The sequence below is a fragment of the Chelon labrosus genome (genome assembly GCF_963514085.1).
Source record: "Chelon labrosus genome assembly, chromosome: 15".
NCBI classification, from domain to species: Eukaryota; Metazoa; Chordata; class Actinopteri; order Mugiliformes; family Mugilidae; genus Chelon; species Chelon labrosus.
In genome coordinates, this window is record NC_140348.1 from 1,784,597 (window position 1) to 1,802,647 (window position 18,051).

The window sequence follows — 18,051 nt, forward strand, 5'->3', positions numbered from 1 at the left end:
GATGTCAGCTTCTATGATGACATCACATTCCATCAAAGAATCTGACTTGGTGATGTCAGATTCTCTGATGACATCACATTACATCAAAGAATCTGACTGTGATGTCAGCTTCTCTGATGACATCACATTCCATCAAAGAATCTGACTGTAATGTCAGCTTCGCTGATGACATCACATGCCATCAAAGAATCTGACTGTGATGACAGCTTCTCTGATGACATCACATTCCATCAAAGAATCTGACTTGGTGATGTCAGCTTCTATGATGACATCACATTCCATCAAAGAATCTGACTTGGTGATGTCAGATTCTCTGATGACATCACATTACATCAAAGAATCTGACTGTGATGTCAGCTTCTCTGATGACATCACATTCCATCAAAGAATCTGACTGTGATGACAGCTTCGCTGATGACATCACATTCCATCAAAGACTCTGACTTGGTGATGGAGTGATGATTCTTTGATGGAATGTGATGTCATCAGAGAAGCTGACATCACCAAGTCAGATTCTTTGATGGAATGTGATGTCATCAAAGAGCAATGGTCATCAAAGTCTGCCTTTGATCTGGAGAATTTTAACAAGAGTTTAAATAGAATAAGAATAAGAAAACCTTTATTTGTCCCACAATGGGGAAATTGCAGTTTGCAACAGCATGCAGAAGTGACAGAGATAGAACAGATGATAGATATATTGCACAGACTGGTGTTATTACACCATAAGGTGGAATAATATTGCACATATTAGGAGTGCTCGTTGTGGAGTCTAACAGCAGCAGGAAGGAAAGACCTTCTGTATCTTTCCTTCACACATCGAGGGTGAAGCAGTCTGTCACTGAAGCTGCTCCTCAACTCCGGCAGGCCACCGTGCAGGGGGTGGGACTCATCGTCCAGCATCGAGGACAATTTAGCCAGGACTCTCCTGTCACCCACCTCCCCCACCGAGTCCAAGGGGCAGCCCAGGACAGAGCTGGACTTCCTGATGATCTTATCCAGCTTCTTCCTTTCCCTCTCTGCGATGCCACTGCTCCAGCAGACCACTCCACACAGGATGGCAGACGCCACTACAGAGCCAAAGAAGGTCTTCAGGAGTGCCCCTTTCACTCCAAAAGACCTCAGTCTCCTCAGAAGGCAGAGCCCGCTCTGTCCCCTCCTGCAGAGTGCGGCCAGTTCGAACGTCTTATGTGGCAGCGATCTCACGTTGCCCATGGTAACAGAGGGGAGAACAGCGCTGAGAAGTGAAGCGTCTCTTCTTTTCTTGATGTTGTTTTCCTACTCGGCATCCACAGCAGGTCTTACGAAGTATCTCCAGGGGGATCTCATGTCTCTCCCTAGGGAACACTACAGCGCTACGCAGGGCGATCAGCTGTTCCCTCCTGTAAACAATGTGCACGCTGGCTGTTTCTTGCATAGTTACACCGGCCGGTCTGGATGTTGTTAAAAATATTTGGCTATGGCGAGACTCCCAATAAAAAACTAAACTAAAAAAGTGCAATGCTGTCTGAAAAAGTATAAAAGTAATCTCCACAAAAAGGGAAGCAAAAAGTGAATTAAATTCGAAAAAAGCAGCTGCTGGCTTCAACCGGCGCCGCAAAAAAAAAAGAAAAAAAAGCCATAACTTAGTTTTTGATCGGTACCTACCACAAGACACACGGCGAACAAACAAGATTACTTCATATTCCACAAAGCGACAGCCAGAGAATCGAACAGTAAACACTACTCGATTTCAAATGGAGACTACAGCTACAAACCATAACTGCAACAAGGTTCACAGAGGTAAATTTAAAGTCATCCTGCGTGACTTTAAACACCAAGTCTTCATTCCAACAAAGTCTGCCATGAAGTCTGCCACGACGTCTGCAGAGGAAAGAGATGTCTCAGCCAACGAAGCAAAACGTCAGCATGCAGCTTACGATGAAGACTTTCCAGCACTACAGACAGAGCAGACTCAACCCCCCGCACAGGAGGCACAGAAGAACACCAAGGCCGCTGACCTGAAAAGAGGAATCAGAAAACAGAAGGACAAGATGGCAACTGTTAAAATCAGCTTCGGTTTGATAACGACAAACACACAGGCAACCAAACCTGCATCCCTTGCCACATGGCCTAAACTGTCCCCCACAGCTGCCGAGATACCAGCAACAGAAGCTGAAGTACCTGAAACAGCTCTCACAGTACCTGATGCAGCTCCAGGGATTCCTGTCACAGCTCCCACAGTACGTGAGTCAGCTACTGAAGTGTCTGCCTCATCTCCAGAACTGCCTACCTCATCTCCAGAAGTGAATGCCGTGTCTCCAGATATGCCTTCCCTATCTCCAGATGTGCCTGCCGCATCTCCAGACATGCTTGCCGGCTCTCCAGAAGTGCCTGCCGCATCTTCAGAAGTGCCTGCCGCATCTCCAGAAATGCCTGCTGCAGCTACTGCTGTACGTGGTGCATCTCCAGAGATTCCTGAAGCAGGTCCCAAAGGATCTCCGGCAACTTCTGAAGTTGCCAGCCCATGCTGGAGAAACCCCTGCATGAGCTACCATGAGGCCTTTGATAGGGCCATATAGGATGGACATGAGACCTAAAGTCCAACCAGGACCAAAACCCATGGATTGGACACCTAAATTACGGCAATCCACACCAAAACAACAGGCTGAGACAACACCTAAAGTAGAGCCTACTGCCATACTCCAATGTGCAGCTCCAAAGGTGCCCGCCACAGCTACCTGTGTACTTGGGGCAGCTCCAAAGGTGCCTGCCACAGCTACCTGTGTACTTGGGGCAGCTCCAAAAATTCCCGTCGCTGCTCTCAACGTACCAGCTGCACCAAACTCTGCACAGACGACCATAAGGATTAAAGTGCAACCTTCAGCATTGCCAAAACTGACGGAGTTGACACCTAAAGTGCTGTTGTCCAGCAGGCCTCAAACTGCAGCTCTAATAATACCTGTCAATCCCAAACTGCCTCCCACGAATTATACCCTGCAAAAACTGCAGGCTATTACAGAGCCCACACAGCAGCCGGCAGCAGCTACATCCAATACTCCAAATGCTGCGTGGAAACACAGCTGAGAAACCACAGCCTGCAGCCCAGCCTGAACCCACCAGCGCTGGGATCAAGAACGACGCTCTACTTCAGATCTCAGAGCAGGAGTTTAACAGAATTCTGGGTGAAGGGACAGATAAGATCTCTTGACTGGAGCGAGAAAATGCTGCTCTAAGAAAAGAGTTAGAGCAATTGAAAGAACAGCTCACATCCCAAGGAAAAGAGGCACAAGAAGAGATGGCTGTTCTTCATCAGGAGCTCAACAAGAAGGGGAAGATGCATGAAAATGTTTCCCTGCACAGTAAACAGCTAGAAGAAGCTCTCCAAGCAGAAGAAAACAAAAGGAAGGAAGCAGAGGCCTGTCTTCAACAACAAGCAGAGGAGACCGCTAAAGTTAAAGCTGCACTGACTCGCATGGAGACTCAGATGGACGAGCAACAATGTCAGTGGGAAGAGGAAAAGCTCCACTACCTTTCTGAGAACATAGTGACAACGTCAACTATGACGGCTGCAGCCATCAAGATGCAGGAGGACCTGGAAAACGAAAGATGACAGTGGGACCAGGAAAAAGTGCCTACAGGCCGAATTTCACGAAACTTGGCATGATTGTACACAAGCATATTATAATGACGGTTGTTAAGTTTCATTGGGTGAATACTTCAAAAGTTATAGGCCTTAAAGTTATATGAAATGTTTCCGTGTCACCTGTAGCGCCCCCTGTAGACGTAATGTCACACAACTTGATGGGCGTCTACACAATATGTTAAAGGTTGTGTATGCCAAATTTCATGACGTTAGCTATTGCAGTTTTTGAGATATTGAAATGTTGCTTTTGTAGCGCCCCCTAGAGACCAAGGGTCACAAAAGTTGGGGTGCTTGTCCATATATGATATATGCCAAGTTTGGTGAGAATTGGATGAATGGGGAATAATCCTTTGAATGCTGGCTTTATGCGTCCTTTTTGGTCTGTGTCTTATTCATTCATCTAGCATTTCCAGTTTTTAAAGTCTGGAAGTCTATCAGTAGTCTTTGTGCCTTCAATACCTGGGGGGTCATGGAGAGTGTCATCTTGTACAGAGGACATAAACGTGGAAGGGCAGAAAATACTAGATACACTGTCTGGCCAAAAAAAAAAGGTCACACACTCTAATATTTCATTGGATCGCCTTTAGCTTTGATTACAGCACGCATTTGCTGTGGCATTGTTTCAATAAATTTCTGCAATGTCACAAGATCCATGTGTGAAAATGATGTCTCATGCTCCCTGAACCACTCTTTCTCAATTTGAGCCCGATGAATCCTGGTATTGTCATCTTGGGATATGCCCGTGTCATCAGGGAAGAAAAAATCCATTGATGGAATAACCTGGTCATTCAGTATATTCAGGTAGTCAGCTGACCTCATTCTTTGGACACATAATGTTGCTGAACCTAGACCTGAGCAACTGCAGCAACCCCAGATCATAGCACTGCCCCCACAGGCTTGTACAGTAGGCACTAGGCAGGATGGGTGCATCACTTCATCTGCCTCTCTTCTTACCCTGATGCCCCCATTGCTCCAGAGTCCAATCTTTATGCTCCCTTGCATAAAAAAAGTAGTAGTATTAGTGGTTTTCTTAAGAAATGAGAAGCTACTCATTGCATCAGTTGGTGTTAAATAACTTGTTGCCAGCTGAAAGATAATTGCCCATGCAGTGATTATCCAATAGGAGGCTCGTACCTATTTGCTTCGTTAAGTCCAGGGGGTGACTTTTTATTTGGCCAGGCAGTGTATGTCTATAATGTACTGTACTCACTTGTTGAAATTACACAGATGTACATTGTGACCTCAGCAAGGCAGATGGACTCGGCGAGTTCATCTCTGAAGTACATGCTCTGGAGGATGGGAAGATGCAGAATTGTCATTTTGTAACAGGAGAAGCAGCGTACTTGATGACAACACACCTTGAGTTCGTCATGGATAGAGAATGCGGAACACAGTCCTGCCTCTTTCCATTTTCACTTTGGAAGATCTGTAGCTTAATGCAATTTACCAGTTACCAACAGGGTTGCTTCAGTACCTCAGAATAAAGGCAATGGAGGAGGTTAGTTGAAGTGCACAGTGACAGCTATTAACACAAGTTGTCCAGCAGAGGATAAAATAATGACAAGTAAACAATTTAGCCAGAAGTGCAGAACCTAAAACTACCCGTCTGAAATGATAGATCGGGACTCTGAGACCACAGGTTACACAGTCTACTTTCTTTCTTTTCTTTTTTTTTTATTTAAATCTATTTTTTTAACCACTTTAGAGACCACTTTTTTCCTCTGAGCATGACACCAATAATCAGAAATCATTTGTTTTTCTCTACATTGGTACAGTTAATGTCCCTTTCTTTGACTTTGTATTTTCAGTGGAATATCAAATGAATAAATGAAGCACATCCCTAATTTATCCATCCGTTATCCTGTCTGTATCATGTATATATGAGTATACTGCATTTACATGGGTTCAAGGTGTTTTCTTGTTAACATGGAATAGTTCTTGCTACTGATGGAGAGTTCAGCCTCTGAGTTCTGTGAATTTTGATTGTCAGTGTCGCTATATGTGCTATAATACTCATGAGTTGTTTTTTTTTTTTTTGTTTTTTAATAAACGAAATTATCTGGATTATCTAGGTCGTACCTGAACATTTGCATACAAATCTGAGCCATGATTGATATGATTACTGCTCTCTCTGCAGCTGAACGGGCCGATGGATCACAGTCACTTTGACATATTTCCACCGGAGACAGAGGAGCCTCCTGATGAGCTGTCTGGCTGGGATAAAGACTTCTGAGGACTGATCATGCTGCCAGATTTACAGACTTTTTCATTAAAATCTCTACAAAATGACAAAGAAGCGGCAGATATGCTGTCAAACAGTATTTGTAACATGGACACCTCATGATTACGTCTAAAGGCGTGTTCCTCTGTCTCTGTTCATCTCAGTTTGAACAGAGACAATGTCCTCTCCATGCCCTTCTTTGCTTCCTCTGTCATGCCTCGTTACAGGAACCACCTCATTTCTTGCTCCGGTTTATCTTTTTAGATTTTCTCCTGCACCATTTAGCTGTATCTATTACTGCCAAATCTCCTGTTCTACAGTTTGATTACAAACCTCTACAGAGATGACTCCTTTCATAGCACACTGTCCTGTTACCAAAGAACATTTTGGTTTGTTCTTTGAGTTATTCCCATCGTATTCTCTCCTCTTTTTTTTTTAAAAAAAGTTTTGGTTGTGATACAGTAATAAAATTATGATTACTGCTGTTGCATGTACTTGTTATATTCTCTAATCTGATGAACCAGACAACACAAGCAACCTATGAAAGTACTGCTATCTCTCCTAGAAGTATGTTGCTGAGGATCAGTCAGGCCACGTAAGAATTTCATAAACTCCAAAAAAAAAAACTCCATAAAAAAACCAAAAAACACTTGTCAATACCACATGCACTGGGCAGTTTCAGTGTTCTCTGCTCTATGCATCAAAGGAAACAGAAACAAGGCTCTGTAACAAATGAGGAGATTTATTTACAAAGGTCTATACAGAAAAATGGAACAGTGAGATAGCTATAAGAAAAACATGAATTGTCACTGTTAGTTAAGCAGGGGTTCAGACTGATCAGATTTTCTTTGGAATTGAATTAGTATTAAGTTCCAGTTAAAGGAAAGGCTGACACACAGCTTTAACGGTTGTTGAAGGAAGAGCCGATTTAATTAGCCTACAGGCCTACAGGACTCATATCACATTTAAGTAGCATTTCCTCTCCCAAACTTATGCACGTAAGTTATTTTCACATCATTATCTGTACCGTTATCCCTGACACCAGCCACCAAGAGGCGGAAGTATGAAGTATAAGCAGCACAATAGAATGAAGAACAGGAGAGTCGGGTAGAAAAAGAGGCCAGATGTGGCAGATGTCCTCTGAGGAATGTCTTCAGTAGTGCTTGGCGGTCAGCTGGCGCCCCCTGCTGAGGAGACGAGGCAATAGACTTCAAAAGTTTACACAGGGACGTGACCTCCTGAGCCTGAATATGAACATTCCCCCCTCATTGCTCCGTAACCCTTTTAGGAAGATGCTGACAACTGAGAGCTCCTTGGAATCCCACAGCAAATATCTGTTATCCTTTAAGGTTGCCTCAGTGGTTGCTGACAGTAGGTTTCAGTCATATCTTTATAGTCTGCAGCTCATTCAGTGGATACTGGATAATTACACATGCTTGCTCTGTTCAGTGAGTGTATCCTTAGAGCTGTACTCTTTACAAACTGGTTTTATTTTATTTATTATAGCAAGAACCGCGAAACAAGCCTGTGGATATAATCTGGATACGGCAGCTAACAGTCCAGGAGCGATGTTGTTGGATCATTGCTTAATGTTGACAACTGAGCCCTGCAATGACTTCAGATAAATCAGTTAATGACTTCAATCACTCACTCATGAATTCATCATTATATTATAGAACTGGATTTGCTCTGAAGCATAAACTGTAGCATTGCTTCACACGTCTGTGATCTAGCAGGTGGACTGCTGTCTGGATGAGCTGTTCTCTAGAAAGCTGCAATCCCAAATGAGGAAAATAAGGAAAAGCATTACAGGTCCATTTAAAACCAAAAAGAAAAGATACACAAAAAAATCAAAATAGTTATATTGTTTGCAGTTTGGTAGTAGTTTAGTTATGACGGTTCAGCCAGCTGTAGTATTATCTATATTTAACATTTTCTGTACATAAATATCACAGGTTACACCAACATTTCACACAATGCTTGATGATGGTAAGAAGAATTTGGGGAAGAAAACATTTTCTGTCTTTGTCCCACATGACCTTAATCTGAACAAATGATGGGAAATAATATCCTCAACCAGTTATTGTTCTATTCTTCCAGTACAGGTGGAGGAGCGAGTTTAAGCTGTAAAGTCTCCGTTTCTGGTTGGACTGACATTAGAAACCCCGTCTTCTCACTGCAATGGGAGTGGGACAGTTCTGTAAGCATGGACAACTGTAAGAGAGAGAGAAAAAACAAATAAAAATGAAAACACTGAACTACTACACTGAGCAAAAAGAACAGTAAGTTAGAAATCTGTTTTTGTAGTCTGTGTCCAGTAATGGTCATACAACACAAACACATGTGTCTTTGTAAGGCTGACAACTCAGTGCTGTCCAAAGTTTGCATTATTGTCATTCATCAGATAATATGTCTCTTATTATTATTTTATCATAAACTTATGCACAAATTTATACATTTTTCTACATTTCTGCATAAAAAACAACTCAAAACATCAGCAGGTAATGACTTTGTGGCCTGTTTTGCTGAATCTGGGCCAGGACAGCTCGCCATCATTGACGGACCAGTGAATCCTAAGAGAATGTCAGGACATCTGTCAGTGAGCTGAATCTGAAGAGGCACCGGGTAACGCAGCAAGACAACAAGCCGAAGAACACAAGTCATACAAAAGATGGTTAAAGAAGAACAAGATGAATGTTTAGGAATGTCCAAGTCCAAGTCCTGACCTTAGTCCAACAGAAATGTTATAGAGGGACGTGAAACAAACATGGGAGGAAACACACCAACATCTCAGAACTGAAGTGGTTCTGTTCTGAGGAATGGGCTACAATTCCTCCAAGCTGCTGTAGACCACTGATCAGAAGTTACAGGAGATGTTCAGTTGCTGTTATTGCTGAACAAGGGGGTCACAGCACATACTGAAAAGAAGGGTTCACATACTTTTGCACTCATATCTATGATATGAATCACGGCTCATAGATAATGTAATATTGGCTCATTTCAGTATAACATTTTTGTTTGATAAGTTCGATTGGGTTCTTGTTGTCTTACAGTCAGGACTGTCAGGAGAATGTCTGCTGATGTTTTGAGTCATTTTTATGCAGAAATAACAGGTGAAAAGAATAACACTATTACTAGCTACTTGAGATAAAAAAGTAGTGAAGACATTTTCAGTATTGAAAGGTGAAGGCAGGCAGCCAGACTGACAAACATTTTTAGATTAAAAGGTGATATATGTAGTATGATACCCTTGATGGTCCTCGGTATAAAGAGCGTATCTGATCCCAGGACTGTTCCTGCTGAAGGTCCAACGTTGCTTCAACAAACATCTGGGTCACAACAAAGAACCACACAGGATGTAGTCAAAGCATGAAGTTTAAGCTGAAATGTGAAAAATTCTATACATACTGTATATATGTATAGTGCAACTAATTCATTGTGAGAATTGGTGCTAATCTGTTTAATTAAGCTCTGTCACTGATAAAATCTGGACTAGACTCCCAGTTATCTGGTTAGGTTCTATTACAATAGAGCCCACAGACTTTACATGTGATGCTACAAATTATTATCACTTATCAACAAAGAAAAAAAAAAAGAAACCGTCTTTAAACAAACAGCATACCATCTTTGCTGTCTCAAACTGTCTTCACCGTGCTGGTATTTTTAGTTGGGATTAAATAAAACCTTACCTTCTTCCTGTGAGCCACTGCTCCCGTGTCATGATGTACTGATGTAACATGAGTCTGAAGCACAGAGAGGAGGAAATGGTTTGGTCAGGACTAAAACAAATGTTTGGGTTATAACTGCTGTCACACAGAACAGAACAAAAAGGCCCTTTACATCAGCTGTAACAGGTCTGGTGAATGTTGCTGGCATGACTTTACAATTTTAAGAATAATTCAATTTAATCTTATTCATATACCGTCTATAACAATACAAACTGTCCTCTTTGCCACACTGACTATTAATAAAGGCATATATTCAAAGAAATGATACAACTGACAGTTGGTAGTCATTTCCATGATTAAAAACCTGTGAAGGGAATTCAAGCTACAACAGGATGTTAAGATATACTTAAACTCTCGTTACTCATATCAAAAGACCTACCTTGTCGTATTCTGCATTTCTCTTATTACCAACAAATCTCAAAGACAAAAGCCAGTGTTAAGAAGACTAAACATTACTGACTGCACCATAAACAACATCAACTTCTGTGAGGGAACAGTAATCCCAACCAAGACCGTAGCTTTTCCCACTAATAAGCCTTGCTTCACCAGTGTCTTGGTTTGATTGGCAGCTGGCCAACCAGCTGGCAGGTATATTACTACCATCTTCTGGGTGAGAGTGTGGAAGTTGTTGCACAGCAGTCTCTGTTTTGTTCACATTCACTTTCATGTGAGATAACGTGGGGTGGTGCATTCAACGCTGCCTGATCTGACATGTTCACCCGAGTAATGTAGTGTCGAGCTATTAGTTTCAAATCCTGTAGCCAGTGTACGTAGGAGAATAGACAGGTTAAGGGAACTTTTCAATATTTATGGCCATTGCTTAATACTATTTATGTATACTAAATATGATTTAGTTCAGTCATTTATGAATTGGGACTGAGGACAGAACCAGTTACTTTACAGTCCCAGATCAGTTCTTCTAAGCTCCACATCTGCACCCCTTTAATAACAATGGAGTGATCAGAAAGGATTGTCTCTGGGATTCTGCGATTTAGTGACAAACATTTTATAAGCATTCCTTCTGCGTGAACACAAACACACATACCTGTGCCAGAGACATGACACGACCTCTTTTTGCTTCTGAGAAAGGCCCGCCCCTTCCTCCATGGCTAGACGAGCATTTGTAGCACCTCCACCGCTGATGAACCTCTGAAGCAAGGCCCAGCCCACAGCCCTTTTGCTGCAGGCACTGCAAGTGGTAAAGGTGGCCACAGCTGCCAGGACATACACAGAATCACTTATTAGATATGTAGGAATATAAATATAAAAACATCTATTTGAGCAAGAATACACTAGGGAGTGGAGGACATGAAGGGGTATGGCAGCGACCCAAGCAACACATTGTGAAAATGACAAACATCACTGAATAATACATAGTAGAAATACAGACATAGAGGAGCAAAAGTCTAAATGTAGATTAAGACATTTTAGGTTCATTTAAGAAAACAAATTTACAACTCACACTATTTTCCTAGCAGAAGAAATCCTTTGAAAACACATTACACAAAACGATATGGCCAACATCAGGCACTGAACTAACACCGTTTCTCACATCATTAGATGTTAGAGTTAGATGATACCATCTGAAAACAATAGCTTATTGTCCCTTACTGTCACTCAGAAGTCAGTAGTACATCTCCAGTGTTTGTTACCTGAACACAATGATCTCTTCAGCTGAATCCTGTTTCCCCTTGTAGTGCTGGAGGCAGATGTTACAGCAGTCTTGACGTGGGTGGAGTCCCCTTGTGACAGCAGCACGCAGGTGAGCCAGGGACCAGTGGAGGTCATGGTTCAACAGACTTGTTGTTGTTTCAAGTAAAGTCTAGGAGAGATTTTTTTTTATATATATTTACAAATATAATGCCAAACGCAAAAGAAGAGTATACATTGTACAACAGGAACAACAGATGTGTTTTTCACTGCTAAATATATAGATCTGTATTAGCAGACTTGAAGTCACTCACAAAGTTATCTATAGACCATTACTTGTTTCTTTATTAAAGTAACGCATGCAAAGCAATTACATAATTATGCAAAGTAATAAAAAAAGAGTTTATGGTAGGTTGGTACACCAATCAGGCATAACATTATGACCTCCTTCCTAATACTGTGTTAATCCCCTTTTGCCGCTAAAACAGCCCTGACCCGTTGAGGCATGGACACTAGACCCCTGAAGGTGTGCTGTGGTATCTGGCACCAAGATGTTAGCAGTGTATTCTTTAAGTCCTGTAAGTTGTGAGGTGGGGCCTCCATAGATCAGATTGTTTGTCCAGCACCTTTGGAGGCCAGGTCAACACCTCAAACTTGTTGCTGTGCTCCTCAAACCATTCCTGAACCATGTTTGCTTTGTGGCAGGGCACATTATCCTGCTGGAAGAGGCCACGGCCATCAGAGAATACAGTTTCCATGAAAGGGTGTACATGGTTTGCAACAATGCTTAGGTAGGTGGCACGTGTCAAAGTAACATCCACATGGATGGCATAACCCAAGGTTTCCCAGGAGAACATTGCCCAAAGCATCACACTGGCTCTGCTGGCTTGCCTTCTTCCCATAGTGGATCTTGGTGCCATATGTTCCCCGGGTAAACGATGCACACATCCATGTGATGTAAAAGAAATGTGATTCATGAGACCAGGCCACCTTCTTCCATTGCTCCGTGGTCCAGTTCTGGTGCTCACGTGTCCATCGTTAGTGCTTTCTGCGGTGGACAGGGGTCAGCATGGGCACCCTGAATAGTCTGCAGCTGTGCAGCCCCATACGCAACAAACAGTTGTGTATTCTGACACCTTTCCATCAGAACCAGCATTAACTTCTTCAGCAATCTGAGCTACAGTAGCTTATCTGTTGACCACTGCAGACCATGAACACGCAACAAGAGCTGCAGTTTTGAAGATGCTCTGACCCAGGTGTTTAGCCATCACAATTTGGCTGTTGTCCTTTGAGGACAAATAGTTTAATTACTGCCTATGATATCCCGCCCACTTACAGGTGCTGTGATGAAGAGATAATCAGTGTTATTTACTTCACCTGTCCGTGGTCATAATGTTATTCCTGATCGGTGTATACCACCATTCATACAGTTATACTGTATTTCAGCATTGGTGACTCTGAGTTTTGCCTCCAGAGCCAGTTCTTTCAAACATGACAACATGTGAACATGTGTAGCATATCTCATGCTGCTTTACCTGTTCATAGTTAAACGTGTCCAGCATACCCAGGATGAGGCACTGAACCTCTGACAGCTTTCCTTTCCCATAGACCGGGTCCTGACAGACACAAGAGTGCAGATAGGATCACATGTCATGAGTACAGCATACTGTGCAAGGTATAAACTGAAATAATAAATATCAATTCAGACATTTCGTAGTCCTTCTGTCTGAAATGTATATCCTTGTTTCAAACTTGAAGGCTTAAGGCTTTTGTTTGGAAAATCAGAGCAGTTCAGAATTTATAAGGAAACACAGATTTACAGTTTTCTTTGTTTTGTTTTTTTACCAAGTCTGTCTTTGTAGGAGAGCATAAAAGTAATGGCCATAAACACCATAGCAACACAGGGAAAACCACTTAATTTAGCTTTAATAAAACAGTGACTGGAGCAAATAAGATGCTTGTGGATAGGTAACGAAACTGCTGCAGACACTGGATACATATTCTGGCTAGTTTTAAATCTTGACACAATATTACACAGCTAGGGGCATAATCAGTTTCTAATGAAGCGTCTTCTGACCAACTTCCCAAAACAAAAAATGTATGCGTGGGGAAGTTTAAGCTGGTTTCCTATCTAGGAGAGCATTATAACCAAGAAGATAAAAGAGCGGAGAAAACCAAACATACACACCTGCAGTATTTGTTGAATGATGGCAGGTAGAGAAATAAAGCTGCTCATACAGTTGAGAACCTTCATTGTCAGCTGCTTTAGCACTAAGACATTCACAAACATCATTAATATATATACATATACAATATCACCATTCTCAACAGAACAAATCCTTGTCATGGCAGAAAAAAAAGATAATTTCCCCACTAAGGCTCAAGACTTTTTTAAATAAGTTGCATTCCATTAAGTGAAGACTAGTCATTCAAAACTGATTTTTATTTAATATGTATGAAAAATGAAAAATAGCTACTTTCAAAATATGTGGGTAGAGAGGCTTTTGCTCCAGAGAGATAAACAACCATATTTTGCATTCCAAGGAGTCCAGCAAAGACCAACGTAAAAAAGATGGAGGATTAAGGTCCACATTTGAGCAAAAAAACAAGGGACTTCATGTGTAATGATACAAACAACTGTCTGTGTGTGTCTGTGTGTGTGTCTGTGTTTACCCTCAGAGGTATGTTTGGCATTAAGCCCCTTCACTTGTTTCTGAGAAGCCATCATGGTGTCCAAAAGTGGAAACCATAAAACCTGTGACACAAGGAAGCCATAAATGAGTTGTGATGATGACAGTCTCCCTCCACTAAACACACACACGCTGAACCTACCTCTCTCTGTTGGCTATCAAGGTTCTGACAGCTTCGTTGGCAGAAGGCAATGATGTCATTCAGCGATTCCTTTACTCTCATCAGCGTTGATTCGTTGTCTGTCTCGTCATCATCCCGTGTCCCAGCTTGTCCTTCAACTCCTTTGTCACTCTCAGCAGTGAGGAGACACAGTTTTTCCTTCAGTGTCTTCAAAGGGAATAAAAGACAAAATAGGTAAATGAAGAACAATTAGTGCATCAATCAATCTATTCAATCTACTCCTTGTGTTTTTCAACTACCTCCAACAAGACAGCAAACGCCCCTTGCACGTCACCCTTCTTCTCAAGCAGATACGCTGTAGCCTCGTTACAGTGGTAGTGCTTCATTATCTAGAAAAAACAAACAAACGTGGAACATTAGAAAGTCTCACATGAGATCTGGCTTGGTGAAGAGGGTGGGCATGTTGTTTACCTCTTAAAGGTAAGAAGGAACTGCCAGCCTTTTAACAATTGAGTTAGGTTGTCAGGTGAGAATAGAAGAAAGAAAGAAGGAAAGAAGGAAAGAAAGAAAGAAAACTCTAATGCTGACTGCTTTATCCTCTCCATGTATCAGACTATTTTTCTCCAATGGTAGTAACAAAATAAGACAGTTACTAATCATCATTAAATATATATCATCGGCACATGAGCTCACGTTCCTTTTCACCATATTCCATTTCAAAAATGGTAATGACAAAGCTTGTAAATAATAAGGAATATGGGCTGACACACAGGTTGTCGGCCCCGGATTCAATCCTCCCTGGAGAAATCTGGTTCAAACCTTGCTCTGTACAGAGCTTTGGCCTCGACTATTTGGTAATTTGAAACATTTATTGGACTGCTCTTTAACCTCTCAGATTATCCTTTATACAGTACATATATATACACACACCGTTTGTAAAGAATACATATGTGTTGCCAATATTATTGTTAATATCTTACTGTCAAAAGTTAATGATTCATGGGATCTGAGATATCTGTAACATTTTATTATATCAGTGAGTAACTAGGTGTGCTAGGTGACAATCCCAGATCAAATGCTTCCAAATACACCTGTGCCGGGATAGGATACATAACATCTGTAAAGTTTCCACTGCTGATGAAAGACCATAGCATCCTGTTCCTGTGCTGTTCCTGTTCTTTCTAATTTGTAACAATTTGTAAATTGTTGGAAAATACATTCCTTCTGCTCATGACTAAAAATCCAGTACCCAGCATGGGTTTACATTAGAGGATTCTGTATCAGTATAAAATAGAGTATAACAGATATTACTTGTATGGCCTCCTCCAGTCTGTAGTGCTGGGAGGTTTTGAGGAAGCTCAGGAGCTGGCTGCGGTCAAAGCGGCACAGTAAGTCCAGAAGAAGCTCATGGAGGTCACGTTCCAAAGGCAGGGTGAACTCCATTTGTAGGCCTTCCCTGAATAACAGAGCAGATGGGATAGGAAAAATAAGAACGGGGCAACAGCGGTCCAGTGTCCAAGAAATACAGGTGGGAGGTAGAAGGATGCAGACAGTACCGGGGCTCCAAGAGACAGCTGAGGAATTTGAAACGTAGCTGGTCATCCTAGACAGAGAGAGAGAGAGATTGTATACTTGTATATTCTTGTTCATTGTCTTTTTCATATTTCGGTGATACTGTTATAACATCCATAGTTTTTTATAATCTATAATGTCTATTAGTATACTCATTATCACGGTCCAGTAAGAATGCCTGTTTTGATATAGAATATACAACTTGGTGGTTCCCAAAACTTTTTCTGGCATGCCAAAAAATAAAAAGATCCACTCACATAGCTCATGCTTTTGGGAATCTTTAGAAATGCACTGGTATATGTGGTTGAAAATGTATGTGATTAATTAAAGAACTCAAAAGAATGCAAAGTAAAGAAATTAGCAGAGCAACATGAATGACAGTCATAGTGAGTTTGTGTATACAAGACAGCCATTAAAAGAGAATAAATAAATAAACCAAAGTAAGCTTAAGTGGCTGCAATACATTTAAAGCTTGGTCCTTTTCATCAGCTTACAGTTACACATTCCTTCACCTTTCCCTGATCAGTTTAAGTGCTTTAGCAATAGAATCATCACATTTATGTTGACCTTACCTGAAGCTCAGAGATGATTTGCTGCACCTCTTCCGTAAAGTGAAACACCACAAGGTCGGCTGATTTGCTGGGGTCAAGGGTCACCAGCTCCTGTAAACATATGGCTGTGTTTTATTCATAGAAAATCATAAAATCTACTCTTTGTCACCATCACCAAATCAGGTAAACTGCTCCTATCTGCTGGGAGGAAAAGAGTCAAAAATGTGTTTTGCTAAAATTATTGGTGGTGCTGGCCAGTGTTTTAAGTGAACAATAAAAAGAAAAGTGGCAGTACTCCCCTCATTCGCTTGTGTAAGTATTAGGTGGTTTGTATCAGCAAATAATTACATCATATTCCAAAATACTACAGTGAATGAATTATGAAATGTATAACACAATGTCCAGTTTTCCCTAACGCCATGTAAACTTCATGAACCATTTAAACTGGCTTTGGTGTGTGGTGCAGTCAAGGCATCAGGCCTGCAATGGAGAACTCTATGGCGGGTTAGTGTGTGGTGGTATACTTGAGAGAGAACAACAAGTGAGCTTCACATAATGCCAGGGAGAACAGAGAGAGGCAAACAACATGTATTGCACCCCTTTACAATGTGGTGCTACTATGAATCTACAGGAGAGGGTAGGGTACAGACTTCCATGTTGAAAATCCCTGATATAATAAGAAAAGTCTCGGTGCTGGCGTTCTGAATTGCAGCTACTGGATGTTTCAGAAGCTGTCCGCTGCACCCACAGTGTGGGTTAAATTCAAGCGAGTGTCCCAGTCTACTTGAGTCTACTCTAAGAAGTCCTGTCTTGTTTAATTTAATAGAAAAGAAACTGCTTTCTGCTCATTTGCATGTTCCAGAAGTAACCTCTGTTGAATAACAGGGTTAAGAAGCCTGTTGTGTAAACTGTAAGAAATAAAATAGCTTGCTATTTGTTGCAAGTCACTGAAAAGACTTGAACTGAAAAAGTACCCACCTTCCTGAACTCCTCCCACTCAACAGCAGACACTTCCTACATGTTGTTTGCAAAATAGATTGATCTAACAGGTACAGTACTGTATTAATCCCCATAGGAAGATTATGGTGTTGCAATAATTAATATAAAAATTAACCAAGATTAATTACTAAATACGCAAGTAAGTAAATATGAATTAGTATTATGAAAAGGTGTGTTTACAGTACATGCATACTATATTCAAACAAACAAATATAGTAAAATAAAAGGAATACGTTTGAACTTATACTTTTAGGAATAATTGATATTTTTTTTTAAATACATTTCTTATACCTTGATAACGCCATCTGAGAAATGAGACAATCGTGAATTTGAGAAATCTGAAAAATGCATAAATCCCTGACAACCATGAAAAGTGAAACATCGTCACTTATTGACGTCAGTTTTATCTGTGACAATGGTATGTCGCTATATGAAGAAAATTGCACTTGCATACAAACGGTATAGAAAACATATGCATAAAAAAACAAATGGACCACAGCCTCCCTCCAGACGGGATTGACTCACAAGAAATTTTGCTAGGTGTGAAAAGGGTTGACTGCAATCTTTCCTGCATGTCTGGGAGGCCAACAGGTCCTGTAACCTGGCAGATTGCAGCTAATCACGGTTTTAGCAGAGCAAATGCTATGTGGCAGCCAGCCTTTGTCCTTATTAGTGGCAGCAGCGTACCAGATGGCGATGGAGGAGGTGAGGATGCACTCAATGACAGAGATGTAGAAGTGCACCTTCGCTGTCTTGTTAGGTTGAACTCCTTCTGCTGCCACAGGAAGTACATCATCGGTTGTGCCTTGTGGATTTAATTAATTAGCTGATGCATCATGGTTCCAAGCAGCTGAAATAAGGTTCCTTCGAAGGTTGGCTGGGGTTGGGCTTAGAGAT

At 41.4% G+C, this 18,051-nt stretch overlaps 2 protein-coding genes across 4 annotated transcripts in view; one reads left to right on the forward strand and one right to left on the reverse strand.

Annotated features, from left to right (window-relative positions):
* prkg2l (protein kinase cGMP-dependent 2, like) overlaps positions 1-5,855 on the forward strand; it is a gene marked incomplete at its 3' end in the record, with an annotated part of 28,364 nt that extends 22,509 nt beyond the window's left edge. The window contains exon 19 of the mRNA XM_084561616.1: positions 5,760-5,855. Within this exon, the coding sequence (XP_084417742.1) occupies positions 5,760-5,855 (96 nt within the window). The remainder of the gene's footprint in view (positions 1-5,759) is intronic.
* A 679-nt stretch (positions 5,856-6,534) lies between these two features.
* Positions 6,535-18,051, reverse strand: part of vps8 (VPS8 subunit of CORVET complex) — a 50,145-nt gene continuing 38,628 nt past the window's right edge. For 2 of the 3 annotated variants that reach the window (XM_084561854.1, XM_084561852.1), the window contains exons 33-45: positions 16,177-16,266; positions 15,589-15,635; positions 15,344-15,488; positions 14,332-14,421; positions 14,054-14,239; positions 13,895-13,976; positions 13,410-13,492; positions 12,757-12,837; positions 11,224-11,393; positions 10,617-10,785; positions 9,533-9,586; positions 9,092-9,172; positions 6,535-8,057 (exon numbers count right to left, since the gene is read on the reverse strand). In XM_084561854.1, coding sequence (XP_084417980.1) covers positions 7,932-8,057; positions 9,092-9,172; positions 9,533-9,586; positions 10,617-10,785; positions 11,224-11,393; positions 12,757-12,837; positions 13,410-13,492; positions 13,895-13,976; positions 14,054-14,239; positions 14,332-14,421; positions 15,344-15,488; positions 15,589-15,635; positions 16,177-16,266 — 1,404 coding nt within the window. In that variant the 3' untranslated portion in view covers positions 6,535-7,931. The remainder of the gene's footprint in view (positions 8,058-9,091; positions 9,173-9,532; positions 9,587-10,616; positions 10,786-11,223; positions 11,394-12,756; positions 12,838-13,409; positions 13,493-13,894; positions 13,977-14,053; positions 14,240-14,331; positions 14,422-15,343; positions 15,489-15,588; positions 15,636-16,176; positions 16,267-18,051) is intronic. The other variant, XM_084561853.1, reaches the window with a different exon arrangement.